General features: G+C 42.0%; 1 protein-coding gene across 1 annotated transcript in view; it reads right to left on the reverse strand.

The window, feature by feature from the left end:
• Positions 1–14,246, reverse strand: part of NRXN3 (neurexin 3) — a 1,831,517-nt gene that overhangs the window by 134,441 nt on the left and 1,682,830 nt on the right. Inside the window, 4 exon segments of the mRNA XM_038743538.1 lie at positions 4,606–4,647; positions 4,650–4,691; positions 4,694–4,917; positions 10,733–10,822. Of these exon segments, the coding sequence (XP_038599466.1) occupies positions 4,606–4,647; positions 4,650–4,691; positions 4,694–4,917; positions 10,733–10,822 (398 nt within the window).

The following is a 14,246-nucleotide window of genomic DNA, read 5'->3' on the forward strand; positions in this document are numbered from 1 at the left end:
CTACGGAATACAACTTGTGCATATTAGCATCCAACAGGTCTGATGCCACAGATGGTAGGACCCCACTAACTAATTACAACTTGGGCCTGCTTTTGAGCCACTCTGAACTTCAATACAGGTCAATTCTCAGCACTATAAGGACAAAGCAACAGCGCCTTTGGGGATCCCGGAAACACTGTGTGCTCCCTTCAGATCCAAAGATATCTGATCAGAAATCACTAGTAGCAAAGACAACACCATCGCTTCTTTTGACAACTTTAGCTTCTGAACAAACACCACCAGGGCCTCAGTGGAAAGAGTGCTGCACATTATCAACCCTTCTTTCTAGCAACTATATTAAATCCATTGGGTTTTTGAGTGGCGGCTTGGGTATGCAAATATATTTGCTTAAATTACTACTTTCTTTTGAGTGGCAAGCACAGGGATGCAAATATGTTTGCTTAAATTTTTGCTTCCCTCAATAGCTTCATCCTGCAGGGCTAAACACAACGTGACTCCATTCTGACAATATCCACAGAGAAAAATTCAGCCAAACTCAGCCAAACTCAGCATTTTACAATTGAAAATTTGCCAGCACACACAGACTAAAGATGGGTGGGGATTGTGTGAACACCCAACCAAAAACGGAGAATCCCCTTTGGATTGTGGTCACCTCTATGACACTGCTACTCGGGGGTCCGAACCAAGAACAACCACCAACCTGTTGTAATAGAAATATATATTACCTTTTTATCTCCCTTTTAGTGGGCAGAATGAAATGTCAGGAGTTACTGCTATTAATAATAATAATGATGGGCATTTATTAAGCGCTTACTATGTGCAAAGCACTGTTCTAAGCACTGGGGAAGTTACAAGCGCTTAGTACAGTGCTCTGCACACAGTAAGCGCTCCAATAAATACGATTGATGATACAAGGGTGATCAGGTTGTCCACGTGGGGCCTCACAGTCTCAATCCCCATTTTTACAGTTGAGGTAACTGAGGCCCAGAGAAGGTTAAGTGACTTGCCCAAAGTCACACACGCTGACAATTGGCGTAGCCGGGGTTTTGGAACCCATGACCTCTGACTCCAAAGCCTGTGCTCTTCTCCACTGAGCCATGCTGCTTCCTCTTTAATCATCATCACCATCATCCAATTGTATTTATTGAGCCGCTTACTATGGTGCGAGCACTGTACTAAGTGCTTGGGAAGTACAAATTGGCAACATATAGAGACAGTCCCTACCCAACAGTGGGCTCACAGTCTAAAAGGGGGAGACAGAGAACAAAACCCAAACATAACTAACAAAATAAAATAAATAGAATTAGATAAGTATCAAATAAAATAAAATAGAGTAAAAAAATATGTAACAAACATACATACATATATACAGGTGCTGTGGTGAAGGGAGGGAGGTAAGATGGGGGGATGGAGAGGAGGGGGACGAGGGGGAGAGGAAGGAAGGGGCTCAGTCTGGGAAGGCCTCCTGGAGGAGGTGAGCTCTCAGCAGGGCCTTGAAGGGAGGAAGAGAGCTAGCTTGGCGGATGGGCAGAGGGAGGGCATTCCAGGCCCGGGGGATGACATGGGCGGGGGTCGATGGTGGGACAGGCGGAGAGCGAGGTACGGTGAGGAGATCAGCGGTGGAGGAGCGGAGGGTGCGGACTGGGCTGTAGAAGGAGAGAAGGGAGGTGAGGTAGGAGGGGGCGAGGTGATGGACAGCCTTGAAAGCCCCAGGGTGAGGAGTTTCTGCCTGATGCGCAGATTGATTGTAGCCACTGGAGATTTTTGAGGGAGGGGAGTGATATGCCCAGAGCGTTTCTTGGACATAAGATAATCCGGGCCAGCAGCATGAAGTATGGATTGAAGTGGAGAGAGACACGAGGATGGGAGGATCGAAGGAGAAGGGCTGATGCAGTAGTCCAGACGGGATAGGATGAGAGCTTGAATGAGCTGGGTAGCGGTTGGGATGGAGAGGGGAAAGGCGGATCTTGGCAATGTTGTGGAGCTGAGACCGGCAGGTTTTGGTCACGGCTTGGATGTGAGGGGTGAATGAGAGAGCGGAGTCGAGGATGACACCAAGGTTGCGGGCTTGTGAGACGGAAGGATGGTAGTGCCGTCAACAGAGATGGGAAAGTCAGGGGATGAGGGCAATCTTTAATATTCACTTTAATATCAGAAGGAGGGGAGATTTGCTGGAGCACGAGTGAGTGAATGGGTGTTGGTGTGTATGTGAACACAAATGTGTATGAAGGGAACAAGGAATGCAGGTATCTGTGCATGTACATGTGTGTTAATTTGTTGAGTGCTACCCCTGCCTTGGGAGAGATCCCTCTCAAAATCCAGGGCTCTAGATGTGTGAGATTCAGGAGTCTCTATTCTAGAAGGCAGTCTCTGGAGACTCTTGGCTCCCTTTATTTGCTCCAACAATCCCATGTTTTCTGCACTTTGGTTCTACCTTGTCATAGATTAACATGCCACAGGGGCTGAACGTCTCAGAGGCATTTCTTCACATGTTCACTGGAAGATAGTGAGGAGAAAGCATTTAGGACTCTAAGAGAAAGAAAGGCTTCTGCCCAGAAAATCTCCCAGTTTACCATCGTCCTCAAAAATAGAAATGGCTGTAGGGTTATTTCAGCTACAACTGCTACCTCCTCTGTAGGCAACATTATTTTGGTATAGACTTGTGGTAATACTTCCTGCCCTACTTCCGCCCTTCTTTAGTTACTCTTGATTTCTCATGTCTTCCCTGCAATTGCTTGGCAGACAACCCAAATCGCAAAATGACATTTGCAAGCTGAAGAACCTGGCTAAAGACAACCACCTATTAAATGTGCAGTTTCAGAGTCTTTGCCTCTGATTAAACCCTCCCTGAAGTCAGCAGGCCTTCAGTCTTTGAAAGGGGCAAAAGGCATTCTCCCTTAGTAGAAAATACGAACATTTACCCCCATACTTCTGGCCGAGTAAAGACAACACATTCTGTCCTGATGAACAACAATTCTATTCATGACTGGAGGTGGGCAGAGCAGTTCTTGGAGCCCAACAGTCCACTGCTCTTTAGCTTTGGATGTTGTCATAGAAATATATTGCCTTTTAATCTTCATTTCAGTAGGCAGGGAGAAGTGTCAGGACTTATTGCTTTAATATCAGAAGAAAAGCAGAGATTTGCTAGAGCTACGAGAGTGGATGAACAGGGAACTGTGCTTCTGGTGTGCGGTGGCGCGTGTGTGCACACGTATGTGGTGAGTGCTTATGTGAGTGCATATATGAGCAGGGGCAAGTGCACGGGTGTGCTTGCATATGCCAGTGCATACGTGTGAGGAGTTGCATGTGTGGTGTGTGTGTGTGTGTCCATGCGCTTATGTGCAGCGTGTGTGTGTGTGTGTGTGTGTGCATGAGGCAAGAGTGAGTACGTAGGGGTCTCCGAAATTATTGCATCAACTATGTTCTCAGAGATTTTCAAAAATGTACTAACCTCCCTGCAGTCACAAAGAACTAGGGGTTTTTCACATGGTTTTAAGGTAAAGCGAGGAGGCTCTCTGGAATTTTTTTTCCCTGCATATGCAAGGTAGAAGAAGAAAAGTTCCTTGCCTAGCTAACTCAAATAGACTTGATTCTCCAGTACATGAAATCACAGGGGGTTTAATTGGTCATTTGCTTTAGGTTCAGAATTTCCACTGAAGTGAATGGAAAATTTGAAGTGAAAGACCAGGCTGAATTGGGCCCCCGGAGAACTTCTTTAAACTAAGAGAGCTGGAGAGAGTGAGCACTGCTCTAGTTGATTTTCAACAAACACTAACTAGACTGGGGGTAATTTCTCCATATGCGTTGAGATTTTTATTTTATGCACTAGTATTTGAGCTAATAACCTGATTAACCTCCCTACCCCCAATGGACTGGATTTATTGAATGCCAGGGGAGAAGGGGGGAACACAGTGATAAGCTTTAGCTTGGGGGTAATTACTTTCCCTTGAATAAAGGGAAAATTCAACCACAATGCTGAACATTTCCCGCATAGCTAAATACAAGACTTTTCCCATCTCCTGATCGTACGTGGACCGACTTAGAGTCAAATCAAGGCGGCAAAATCAGCAAGCGAGAGGACTACTGATTAATTCCATCTAAATGGCAAGGGGCAATTCCACAAGAGTTAGTTACACCTCTGGTTTCAACCATCTCTGATTTTAACAGCACCTATGATAGGCAATTCATTTTCCAGAAAAGTCATCTTGAGGAGGGTGGCTTACCTCTCCAAAGATAGCAAGTCTTTTTCTCCGTCCCCCCCACTGTGTGTTTTTTTTTACTATTTGCAAAGAAAAGGCAATAAAGTTAGAGCAGAGAATATGTCATGCTGAAAGCATTGACATACCTCATTCTGAGAAACCAGCCCTTACCATTCCAACTGATAAATATGAGCGTAATAATAACCCAGGTGTACCATTAGACTTTATAACTTCTTTAGCAAAGGCTTTGTCTTCCCCTGTTGTTGGGGATTATTAATACGGACATTCCATAGGCAAATTATCATTCATTCTCTTCGTCTCAGTAGCTCCCTTGACTGGAACAGCAATGTGACCATAGCATGAACGAACGGCAGTGAATGGCATGCAAAGAGGACAAAGGGCTCACCTGAATGCTGGCTGTGGAACGATTCTTCCGGGTGGTGGTAGTGTTGCCATAGTGGTGGTCGTCTCCATGACCGGTTGTTGACATTTCAAGGTGGCATGGAAGTCGTCGGTGTTGTTCCCAAGATGGACGGAACTTCGCCTACCAGTCGGACACTTCCATTGATTTTAATGTTGGGGTTGTTCTCTGCCGCCATATTCAGTACTTTCAAGCCATCATAATAGAGACCGGAGAGCTGGCCTTGGAAGAGACGCCCCTTGTCTTTTCCTCCAATGGCTATTTGCGCCTGGGTGTTGAAGATGGTTAGCTGTCGGCCTAGTGGGGTTGGGTGAAGGAAACACCATTATTTCCACACATGCCTTTTCACCGTTCCTTACTTTTGGTCCTGGCAAAATTGGATCAGAGGCCAAAGCAGGGTCAGTAGTCAAGTTGATAAGGAGGAAATGGGAACAAGGAATTTAACACCAGGAGGTGAGGCATTCACAAGTTCTGTTTCACTATGACTATGTTCCCAGTGTGTAGGTGAGAATACTCTTCTACCCTGCTCATAAACTTTCCCAGTCACAGACCTATGCAAGGAAAAATCTTCGCCAGCATGTGCGGCTTTCTTCTTTGTAGTATATCTGAGTAGGGAGCAGGGGCAGGAATAGATGTGAAATCTCACTTAAAGCCTTCGAAAAGCTAATCTGCGTTCTTCCAGCGTATTCTCCTCATGATATTCCAGACATGGCTCAGTGCTAAATAATAATGCTGATATTTTATGTTGGTTGGTAAATGAATGAGGATCCCTGACAGCAAATGTCAGACTCATGAAGGGATTAGGGATATTTTAAATATTTCCCTTACAAGATGCAGATGTCATGGGTGATGTCCATGAGAAAATGAGGAGACAACTGAATATTCCAACTCTGATTCATAAACCCGAAGATGTACTCTAAAACATTTGGATACTGATGTCAGCAGCCAAACTTTTGCAGGGGTGGTTTGTGTGGGTTTGCAATGTGATTTTATATTTCATATTTGATATAAGCTTTCCCTCTCATTAGATCATTTGGGGATAAGAGTAGAATTCAGCCATATTTTCCCCTCCATTTCCATGAATAAAATTAGTTGTCTGTGATATGCCAAGACTTTCTGCAAATAAGCTATAAGGCTCTGTTAGGCTTTCAAAGCTCTCCAAAATCTATCAGGATGGGTAGGAAGCCATGGCTCTTACTGTCATTAATTTCTCCAGATCATTTTACTTTCTGCTTTTCATACTGAGCTGGAAATACACTAGCAGAAGGGAAACTTACTAATGGAGTCAAACCTGGGAAGGAAGTTCAACTTAAATGTTTTGCCCACTTGACTCTATGATCAAAGACAAATCGCTAATGCACTCTCCATCCTAACTCATGTTGAGATCCACCAGTTCTAACAATAGGGATACTTTTCTCACTTTTTGTATTGTGTAAAAGCTTGTTATGAGCAGGGAACATGTCTGTTAATTATTTATTACTGTACTCTGGCCAGGTGCTTAGTACAGTGCTCTGCACTTTGTAAGTGGTCAATACTATCACTGCTTGATTGACAAAAGAAGTGGATGGGTTACTGGCACTTCGAGGGTCTTGCGTTATACAACCTGCAGAATACTGATCTCAGTGTTACCACCATTAATTGACATTCAAGGTCACACGACCCACTTTCCCTTTTAGGGTTCATGTTAGGATGAATCACTCCATCAAATCTAGAGAATGGAAGAGTATGAGAGCTGATTCATTTGAAGAGAACGGAAAAACCATGTCTATTCAGAGGATCCAAGCAGATTGGTTGCACCTGGATGCTATGAAGGCACTGCTGGCCAGGGCTGTTTTCTAACATTCCATCTCTTTAAGAGATTTCAGCATTGCAGTAGGTTTGACTAGGTTGGAGGCATTCAGTTACTGTGATAAGGAAATTGCCTCATCTTCCCTCTCGTGTATGAAATACTTGGGATACATTGCAATAATGTCTGCTGGCTTTGTAGGAGAACAATGAGCCAGGGCCTGGGATGGAACAGGAAACTGTGAAGGACAGAGGGAAGGTGATCAAATCCAATCAATATTTTTCCTAGGATAATGAATAGTCTCTTTACTCCCCAGTCACCTCACATTCCTTCATTCCTCTGCTTGTGTTATCCAACCCATTTTGGCTACTCAGTCTATTCTCCTCCTCTCGTCATTCACGTAACCTATCTTCTTTTTGGGGCACTGAAGTGCTTGGTACAGATCAATCTGGGGTAAACAGGCTAAAGCTCAGCATATTCAGTGTTCAATTCCTTGCAGTGACTCAAGTGTTCAGGTACAACTAGGTTTCATGCACCCTTGTCGGTCTACTTCTACTCCATCTCAACTTCCTATGGTGTCCGTTCCCATCAACTGGATCCTTTCTAAATACCATTTCAGCAAAGATTATGGCTATTGGGTAGGGCATGGATGCCCTGTCACTCATTGATGTCTATAGATGATGGTATAAGGATGATCACTTTGTGGTTGGTGGGAGTGAAGGAAGAGATGGAGTGGGTGGAACGGGGCATGCTATAGACCTGTGCTGACTTTGTGGACCTTTTAACCAGAGAAGGGGGAAGAGCCCTCATGAAAGACACAAGTCTGGAAGACCACTGCAGGTCCTTAGTACCTATTTCTTTTCCCTTCCAATTTATCTAAGCTCAGAGAAACGGGATTATTTCTATTTCTATATTCTATACATCATATAGTACACAGTAGGTGTATAAATTATGTTTTTATATTAAGAAAAATCATTTCACTTAGCAAATTATCTCTGTACTGACATAAATATCGGTTTAGATTAGTTAAGCATCTGTTTTCTCGATGAGATCATTTTCCATATATAATAGGAAAAGCAGCTTGGCCTAGTGAAGGAGCATGGGCCTGAGAGTCAAAGGGCCAGGGTTCAAGTATCAGCTCTGCCACTTGCCTGCTGTGTGACCTAGGGGAAGTCATTTAATTTCTCTGTGTCTTAGTTCTCTCAGCTGTAAAATGGGGATCTAATACCTACTACTCCCTCTTTCTTAGGATGTTGATGAGGATCCAATACCTCTCCTCCCTCTTTTCTTAGGATGTGAGAGCGTTGTGGGACTTAATATATCTATATCTACCCCAGTTGCTTAATACGGTGCTTGGCACAAAGCAAGCACTTAAATACCACAATTATTATTATTGTTGTTGTTTATATAATAACTCTAAACAGAAATCTTCATCATGCCACTTTGGGCAGGCATAGGAATGCCCTTATCTCTGTCCTATATTTTACCCAAGGGATAAGATGATGCCTCATCACTAGCTAGTTATGGCCTGGGCAACTGAACCTCAGGGCAGGATGTTAGTTTGGGCTAAGTGGGGCACATATCTTAAAGCAACAATTGGCATCATGTGTGGTTTACTCTGAGTGCTTAAGGAATGACTGTGCTTCAGAAAAATACCTAAAAGCAATACTTGGCATTGTGTGCTGTTTCGATCTGAGTGCCTAAGGGAAGTTTGTGTGTTTGTGCCACCAATCCTTACAGAGGGACTCCTCCCTTCATTGCCAGCAGCCTCTGGGACCTTCCTGACAGTTGTTAGAATTGATCCTTTCCTTGAAATAATCTGAACAGGGCAACCATCCCACCCTCTCAAGGCCTTGGGTGAGCCCTACCCATGTTGATTCATAACCATCAGCTTCAGTTTCAATACTAATGCCAGGGAGGCCTTTTCAATAGTAAGAAACTTAATAAAACTGAAAAAAAACTGCACATGGCTTATTTCCCATCTTTTCTCAATCTTCCATTGCTCTCCCTAAGTCTCACAATTGGAAACCCAATAAAAGTTAGGATTTTCATCATCCCAAAGTCCTATAACTACTTTTAGTATTCATAATCGGCTTTCCCCCATTTCTTTTCCCTCATCTTCACATAGGACTTATTAGGCCTTCCTTCACTTGACCATCAAGTTCTCTTTGCACTTATAGCAATAACAAGTCTTTCTCATTTGCAGTCCGTGTCGTGCGGGGGCTAATTAATTGCACTGTAGATGCCGCCTGAGATAGGAAGCGGTGAAGGAGATTGTCAAGGTCAGAAAGTCAGTCAAATAGTTGAAAGAGCTGGAAAATGAACTCGGAAGCTCATGAATTCAAATTCCCTTCCCTAATGGCCCTGCTCCAGGTCCTCAGAACACCTTCTGGTACATATATTTAATCCCCTGCCTACCTACGGTCACTCGTGTTTATCTTCCCTGCGAGGCTTTTGGCATAAGTCTTTCTGATGACTGTTGGGAGAGAGAGCAAAGTGAAAGAAGAGCACCTCCTGGTGCATATATTTAATACTCTGCCTACAAATGTCCCTCATGTTTATCTTCCTTATGAGGCCTTTGGCATAAGTCTTTCCAGTCACTGTTGGGAGAAAGAGTTAGATGAAAGAAGAAATTGTTGGAAGATTGATTAGATGTTCTTCACCCAACACTTGAAAGTAATGTTGGTGTCAATGAGGTTGGGATACAGATGCCTTCTACTGCACAATATCTCATGTCAGTAACACTTTAGAGCTCCTACAATTTTCATGCAATTCATTTCCCTTTCATGAACACATATGAATACATACAGGTCTATCAACGCTCTTGTCTGTATATTTGAATTCTCCTACATTCATCTGGCACCTTCCCTTGGTAGTCGATGAGCAAAACGTCATTATTAACAGATTAGCAGAGCTAGTCACAATTTCAGAATGATTTCTAGAGATGAAAATGCCTGGCATGCTGTTCAATGCAGGACTTCAAGAGGCAATGAGTTGAAAATAAAAAGATTATTGAAAAGAAAAGAAAAAAAAGGAATCAAAATTTCTCTCAGGCACATGAGCTGCAACAGCACCACGGACTCAGGCATGCATCTGCTTTTTTTAAAGAGTGAGGGCAGTCACTGTTTTTAGTGTTAAAGGGACTTTATAAATTTGAGATTATTGAACAGTTTATTTTTTTGTTTTAAGGTTCTTCTTAATTTCTTTTTTAATTAGATCGAGTAAATGATCAGGTCAATGGTGAAAATTCCATGAGAACATGCAGGGTTACCTTCACTCTCCTGGTTGACTTGGAATTGTCTAAGATCCATCCAACTACAGACCTTAGACTTGATGCTTAGGAACATCTTTAATTACTGAGCACTGCCCATAAACACCCCACATCCTACCAGGCCAATTCACCTAGATTTGAATGAGCAGTTAAAGAAAAATATACAGTAAGTGCTAGCCTGACAATAGCACAGAACTTAACTTTGTTGAAATCATATTATGTTAGTTTACTTCTAATATAGTGGGTTCAACCAGCTACCCTCTTTTCTTTACCAGAAGACTGGTTTGGGCCCAAATCCAGAGAGTTCCATTTGGCTTTTCATACATTTTGGACCTTTTCAACTCTTGTTTTGGTTGTGGAATGGAAACATGAATGCCCCAAGTCTTCTACACAATCAATAGAATAATAATAATAATTTTAAAACTGCATTCCTCAAACAAGACCTGCTCGGTGCTTTGCCTCTCTATCTTTAAATCCAAAGACAGAATCCATTTCTCTCTTCTGCTCTGGTTTAAAAACAAATGTTAAGAAAACGTTTTCCCTTCTAACATTTGTTTTAAGTAGTTTAATTATGTTAACGGTGATTAGAAGATGTTCAAGCATGAATGGCTAAACACATTACAGAAAGTAAAGCCAAAATAGCCTTCTAAGATACTGAGTTTAACAAGTGTTTTGGAAACTTTTAGAAAACTGTGGCAATGGATATATATTGTTTAAAGCAAATTAAAAAGAGTCATGCAGTGGTTAAAGTGCCATAATACATTAGTTCTTTTGGTCTTTTTTTTTTTTTTAGGAGGTCCTGGAATTTCTTTTCTGTCATCATTAATCTGATAGAAAGCTTAGAAGTTAGTCCCTTTAACTGTATTTTAATGGCAATGTATTATAGCATGATTTATCAACATATGGCAGGTGGAAGCTGACACAAATTATAATGAAAATTAAAACAGTCATTTATGCAGCAGGCGATTATCATTTAAGGAACATTTATTTGCAGGCTTTAAAAATGAGGATTTAGAATCAAATGATTTTAAAATGAAAGTTTTAATGATGGTTACCTTTTTCCTGCAGCCACTCCTCTACGGGCCGGTTATATTTGAAGGGGATTTTCTGTTTTACCATTTGGAAGCGTTCATTATCAGTGTTGCCTTTAAAGTTTAAAAAACAGCTTAAAAAACAATCTGAAAAGTCAATCAATCATTCAAATACATCCTAGGTGTTTTGGTTGTTTTTATGAGGTTTTTAAAAAATTGACAGGTATACAGAACTATATCTTTAATAGAGGTGGGGTCCAAGTTACTCTATCCTTGGTTGGCATTCTGGAAACAATCAATTGTATTCATTGAGCACTTACTGTGTGCAGACCACTGAACTAAGTGCTTGGGAAAGTACAATATAACAGAAGGCCCAAGAGTTTAAATGTGATGCAGTGTGGGTTTTTGGCATTTGATGCTCACTCTCAGAGCATTCAGTTCAGCGAGTTGCATATTGAATCATCTCCTGAAGAGTGCCCCACTGTCTTACAATAGGCCTAAGGACCACTCCAATTCTGAATTCCCAATGCAAACTATGGCAGAGACTTAAAGGAAGCACACATCATTCATGGCTCTGTAGTCACCCCAGTGCCTACAGAAGGCAGCGGGGCCTAGCAGAAAGAGCATGGGCCTTGGAGTCAGGAGAACTGGGTTCTAATTCTGACTCCCCAATTTGCGGACTGGGTGACTTTGGACAATTTGCATAACTTCTGTGTTCCACGGTTTCCTCATCTGTAAAATGCAAATACAATATCTATTCTCCTCCTCTCTGAGACCATGAGCCCTCTGATCTGATTATCTACTATCAGTCCCAGAACTTGGCAAATAGTAAGCGCTTAATGAATACCATCAACATCATTCTCCTTATAGGAAAAAGCACCTTAGACACTTTCAAACTTGTGCTTTGTTTGTCTATGTTTAAATGTTTGCAATTGATTTGCCATCTGGTTGGTGGGGAACAAGGAGGAAGCCCAAAACTTTAATGGAGAAGCAGCATGACCTAATGAATAGAGCAAGGGCCTGGAAGACAGAAGGACATGGGTTATAATCCTCGCTCTGCCACTTGTCGGCTGTGTGACCTTAGGCAAGTCATTTAACTTCTCTGAGCCTCAGTTCCCTCGTCTGTAAAATGGGGATTAAGACTATGAGTCCCATATGGGACAGGGACTGTATTCAACCTGACAACTTTATATCCAACCCAGAGCTTAGTACTGTGTCTGGCACATAGTAAGTGTTTAACAAATACAAAAAAAAAATGGAGGTTTCCCTTCACCTCATCAAGGAAACTCTGCACATTTAAAGCAGTACACTGCAAGCTCCTTTGGGGCAGGGATCACATCTACCAATTCTGTTGTATTGTACTTTCTCAAGCTCTTAGTACAGTACCCTGCATTACAGTCAGCACTTAATGAATATTGATTGATTTACTGATAGAAAGTCCCTAATGTCATACCCTGGGCTAAGTATCATAAGAAAGACCATAGTGCCTGCACTGATATGACTCCTGATATTTTAGGTATGTAAAAGGGGATAGGAGATTTTAAGCAGTTACCCAGGGTAAAAAGTATGCAAGTACAATTTCAGTGGATCTGCCCAGTCAATTGACATGCTGATTCTTTTTACCATTAATGGGTGCTGAATTGAGATGGTGAGCTAGAAAGGTTAAGACTTTTCGTCTACCTTGCAAGAATCCTTCATGAGAAAGCATCCCTTCACAAGTCTCATAGGAATACTTCATCCAAGCATGAAATATCTAATTAAGCATTAAGCTAAAATTTAATGCTCTTTGTAGCATTGTTTCCTCTGTTCTTGGCTCTTTTGCGGCCACCCCTGGTTGGTTTCTCTAATTAAAACAGACTGACAATGTAGATCTCTCAAGGTACACCCAAACCAACTGTGCTGCAAATCACAATAACAATGATGCAGCATTCTTGGAAGTATCATATAATCAACCAACCTTGTACAACCCAGGCATACTGTCAATCAATTACTTTTTAAATCCCACACTTCCTCATGGAGAAAGATTTCCCCTCATCGAAGACACAGTGGTTTTAAAAACCTGAAAATTGCTGTCCAGAATGGAATTCACCTTTAAAAATAGAAACAGCACCAGGTCTGACTTTGGAAAGAGGCAGAATCCCGGGGTGTCTTTTTACACTTTCTAACACCTGTAGAGGTTTGTGCCTCAAGGCAATGTGCTGAAGCTAAATGCCTCATCACTGATCATTTTTCTCCCCTCCGCCATTGTCTTCTCCACTGGGAAACTCTGTGGCATCACATTTTCCTCCCAATGTGAAAGAGGCACGATTCCCCAAGCAGTCCATTGATGGCAAACCTGGGAATTGCCATGGGTCAGACACCAACCTGGACTTTGGAAGTTAGTCAGATCACAGGAAGTCATCATGATACAGCTTAGGAATTTAGAAGGCCAGAAAGCAACTAGGTCATAAGACTGGTCTTTGAAATTGCTTTACCCTTCCCATAGGGAACGAAGGCTTTGTGAATTTCATGCTGCTTTGCAATTTTGGTATGAGTGAACAGGTAATCCTGGTGGAATTTGGGCTATGTTGGTGATCCAGTTTTGTATAAAAATGGATCTACTCTGGCACACTGTAGGTTAGCAGTTAAAGCAGGCAAGACTCTGGTGGCTACTGGTTGGTCCATGTTTTTCCTTAGGAGGTGCGTAGGAGATAGGAAGAAGTAGTAATTGGTTGATGGGGTGCCTCCTGACCCCTTACCCTCGGTGCCTTCACACCATCTCCCCCAGAAATTCTCACTCCAAATTCGTCAAATCAGTGCTTGACCTGATGGTTGGAGGTAAGCTAATCTTGCCTAGATCTTTTGCAGAGGGAAGGACTGATGGTTTTTATCCATTCCAGATCAAAAGTGAACGGGATGCAGATTATCAAGAACCTCTTTTTTTCCACTGAGAAATAATGAGGTCAGTTGAGAGGAAAGTTAAGAAATCCAATCCTTTGTAGGACAAACATTATTAATGAAATCAGAGATAACCAAAGTTCTGAACTGACAACTCAATTTGGTAGAGGGATGAGCTAGGAATTTGCATGGGTTCATTCCTCCTCTAAACATATTTGATTGTTGTTTTTTATTTGTTTATTGATCCAAGCCTGGTAGAGAATCATTTGTGCCACATGGTGCCCTGGAATTGGGCCAGAAAGCCAACAGAAGCATCAGAGGTGTGCTGCGGCTAACAAGCAACCTCACTCCTTTTGAAAAGACAGAGAGAATAACTTTTTCCCCAACTCAGCTTTAAAAACTTTTAGAAAAAAGTTTTAGTTTTGTTTTTTTCTAGAATGATATCCTATGAGATTAATAAAAGTGATCTTTCATACTGTTAAAAGCTAGGAGAAATGGAAGGTCATTAGGAAATCCAAATAGGTTTAAATTACCACATTAACATTGCTCTTAGCATCTTTTCATGTTCTTGTTGGTTTCTATTTTTAATTTATCTCAAACATTAGTAAGAACTATTTTAAAAACATGTGCATGAGAATGAGTTCATCTTCCCTGAGCTCCA

The sequence above is a fragment of the Tachyglossus aculeatus genome, chromosome 1, assembly GCF_015852505.1.
Source record: "Tachyglossus aculeatus isolate mTacAcu1 chromosome 1, mTacAcu1.pri, whole genome shotgun sequence".
Lineage (NCBI taxonomy): Eukaryota > Metazoa > Chordata > Mammalia > Monotremata > Tachyglossidae > Tachyglossus > Tachyglossus aculeatus.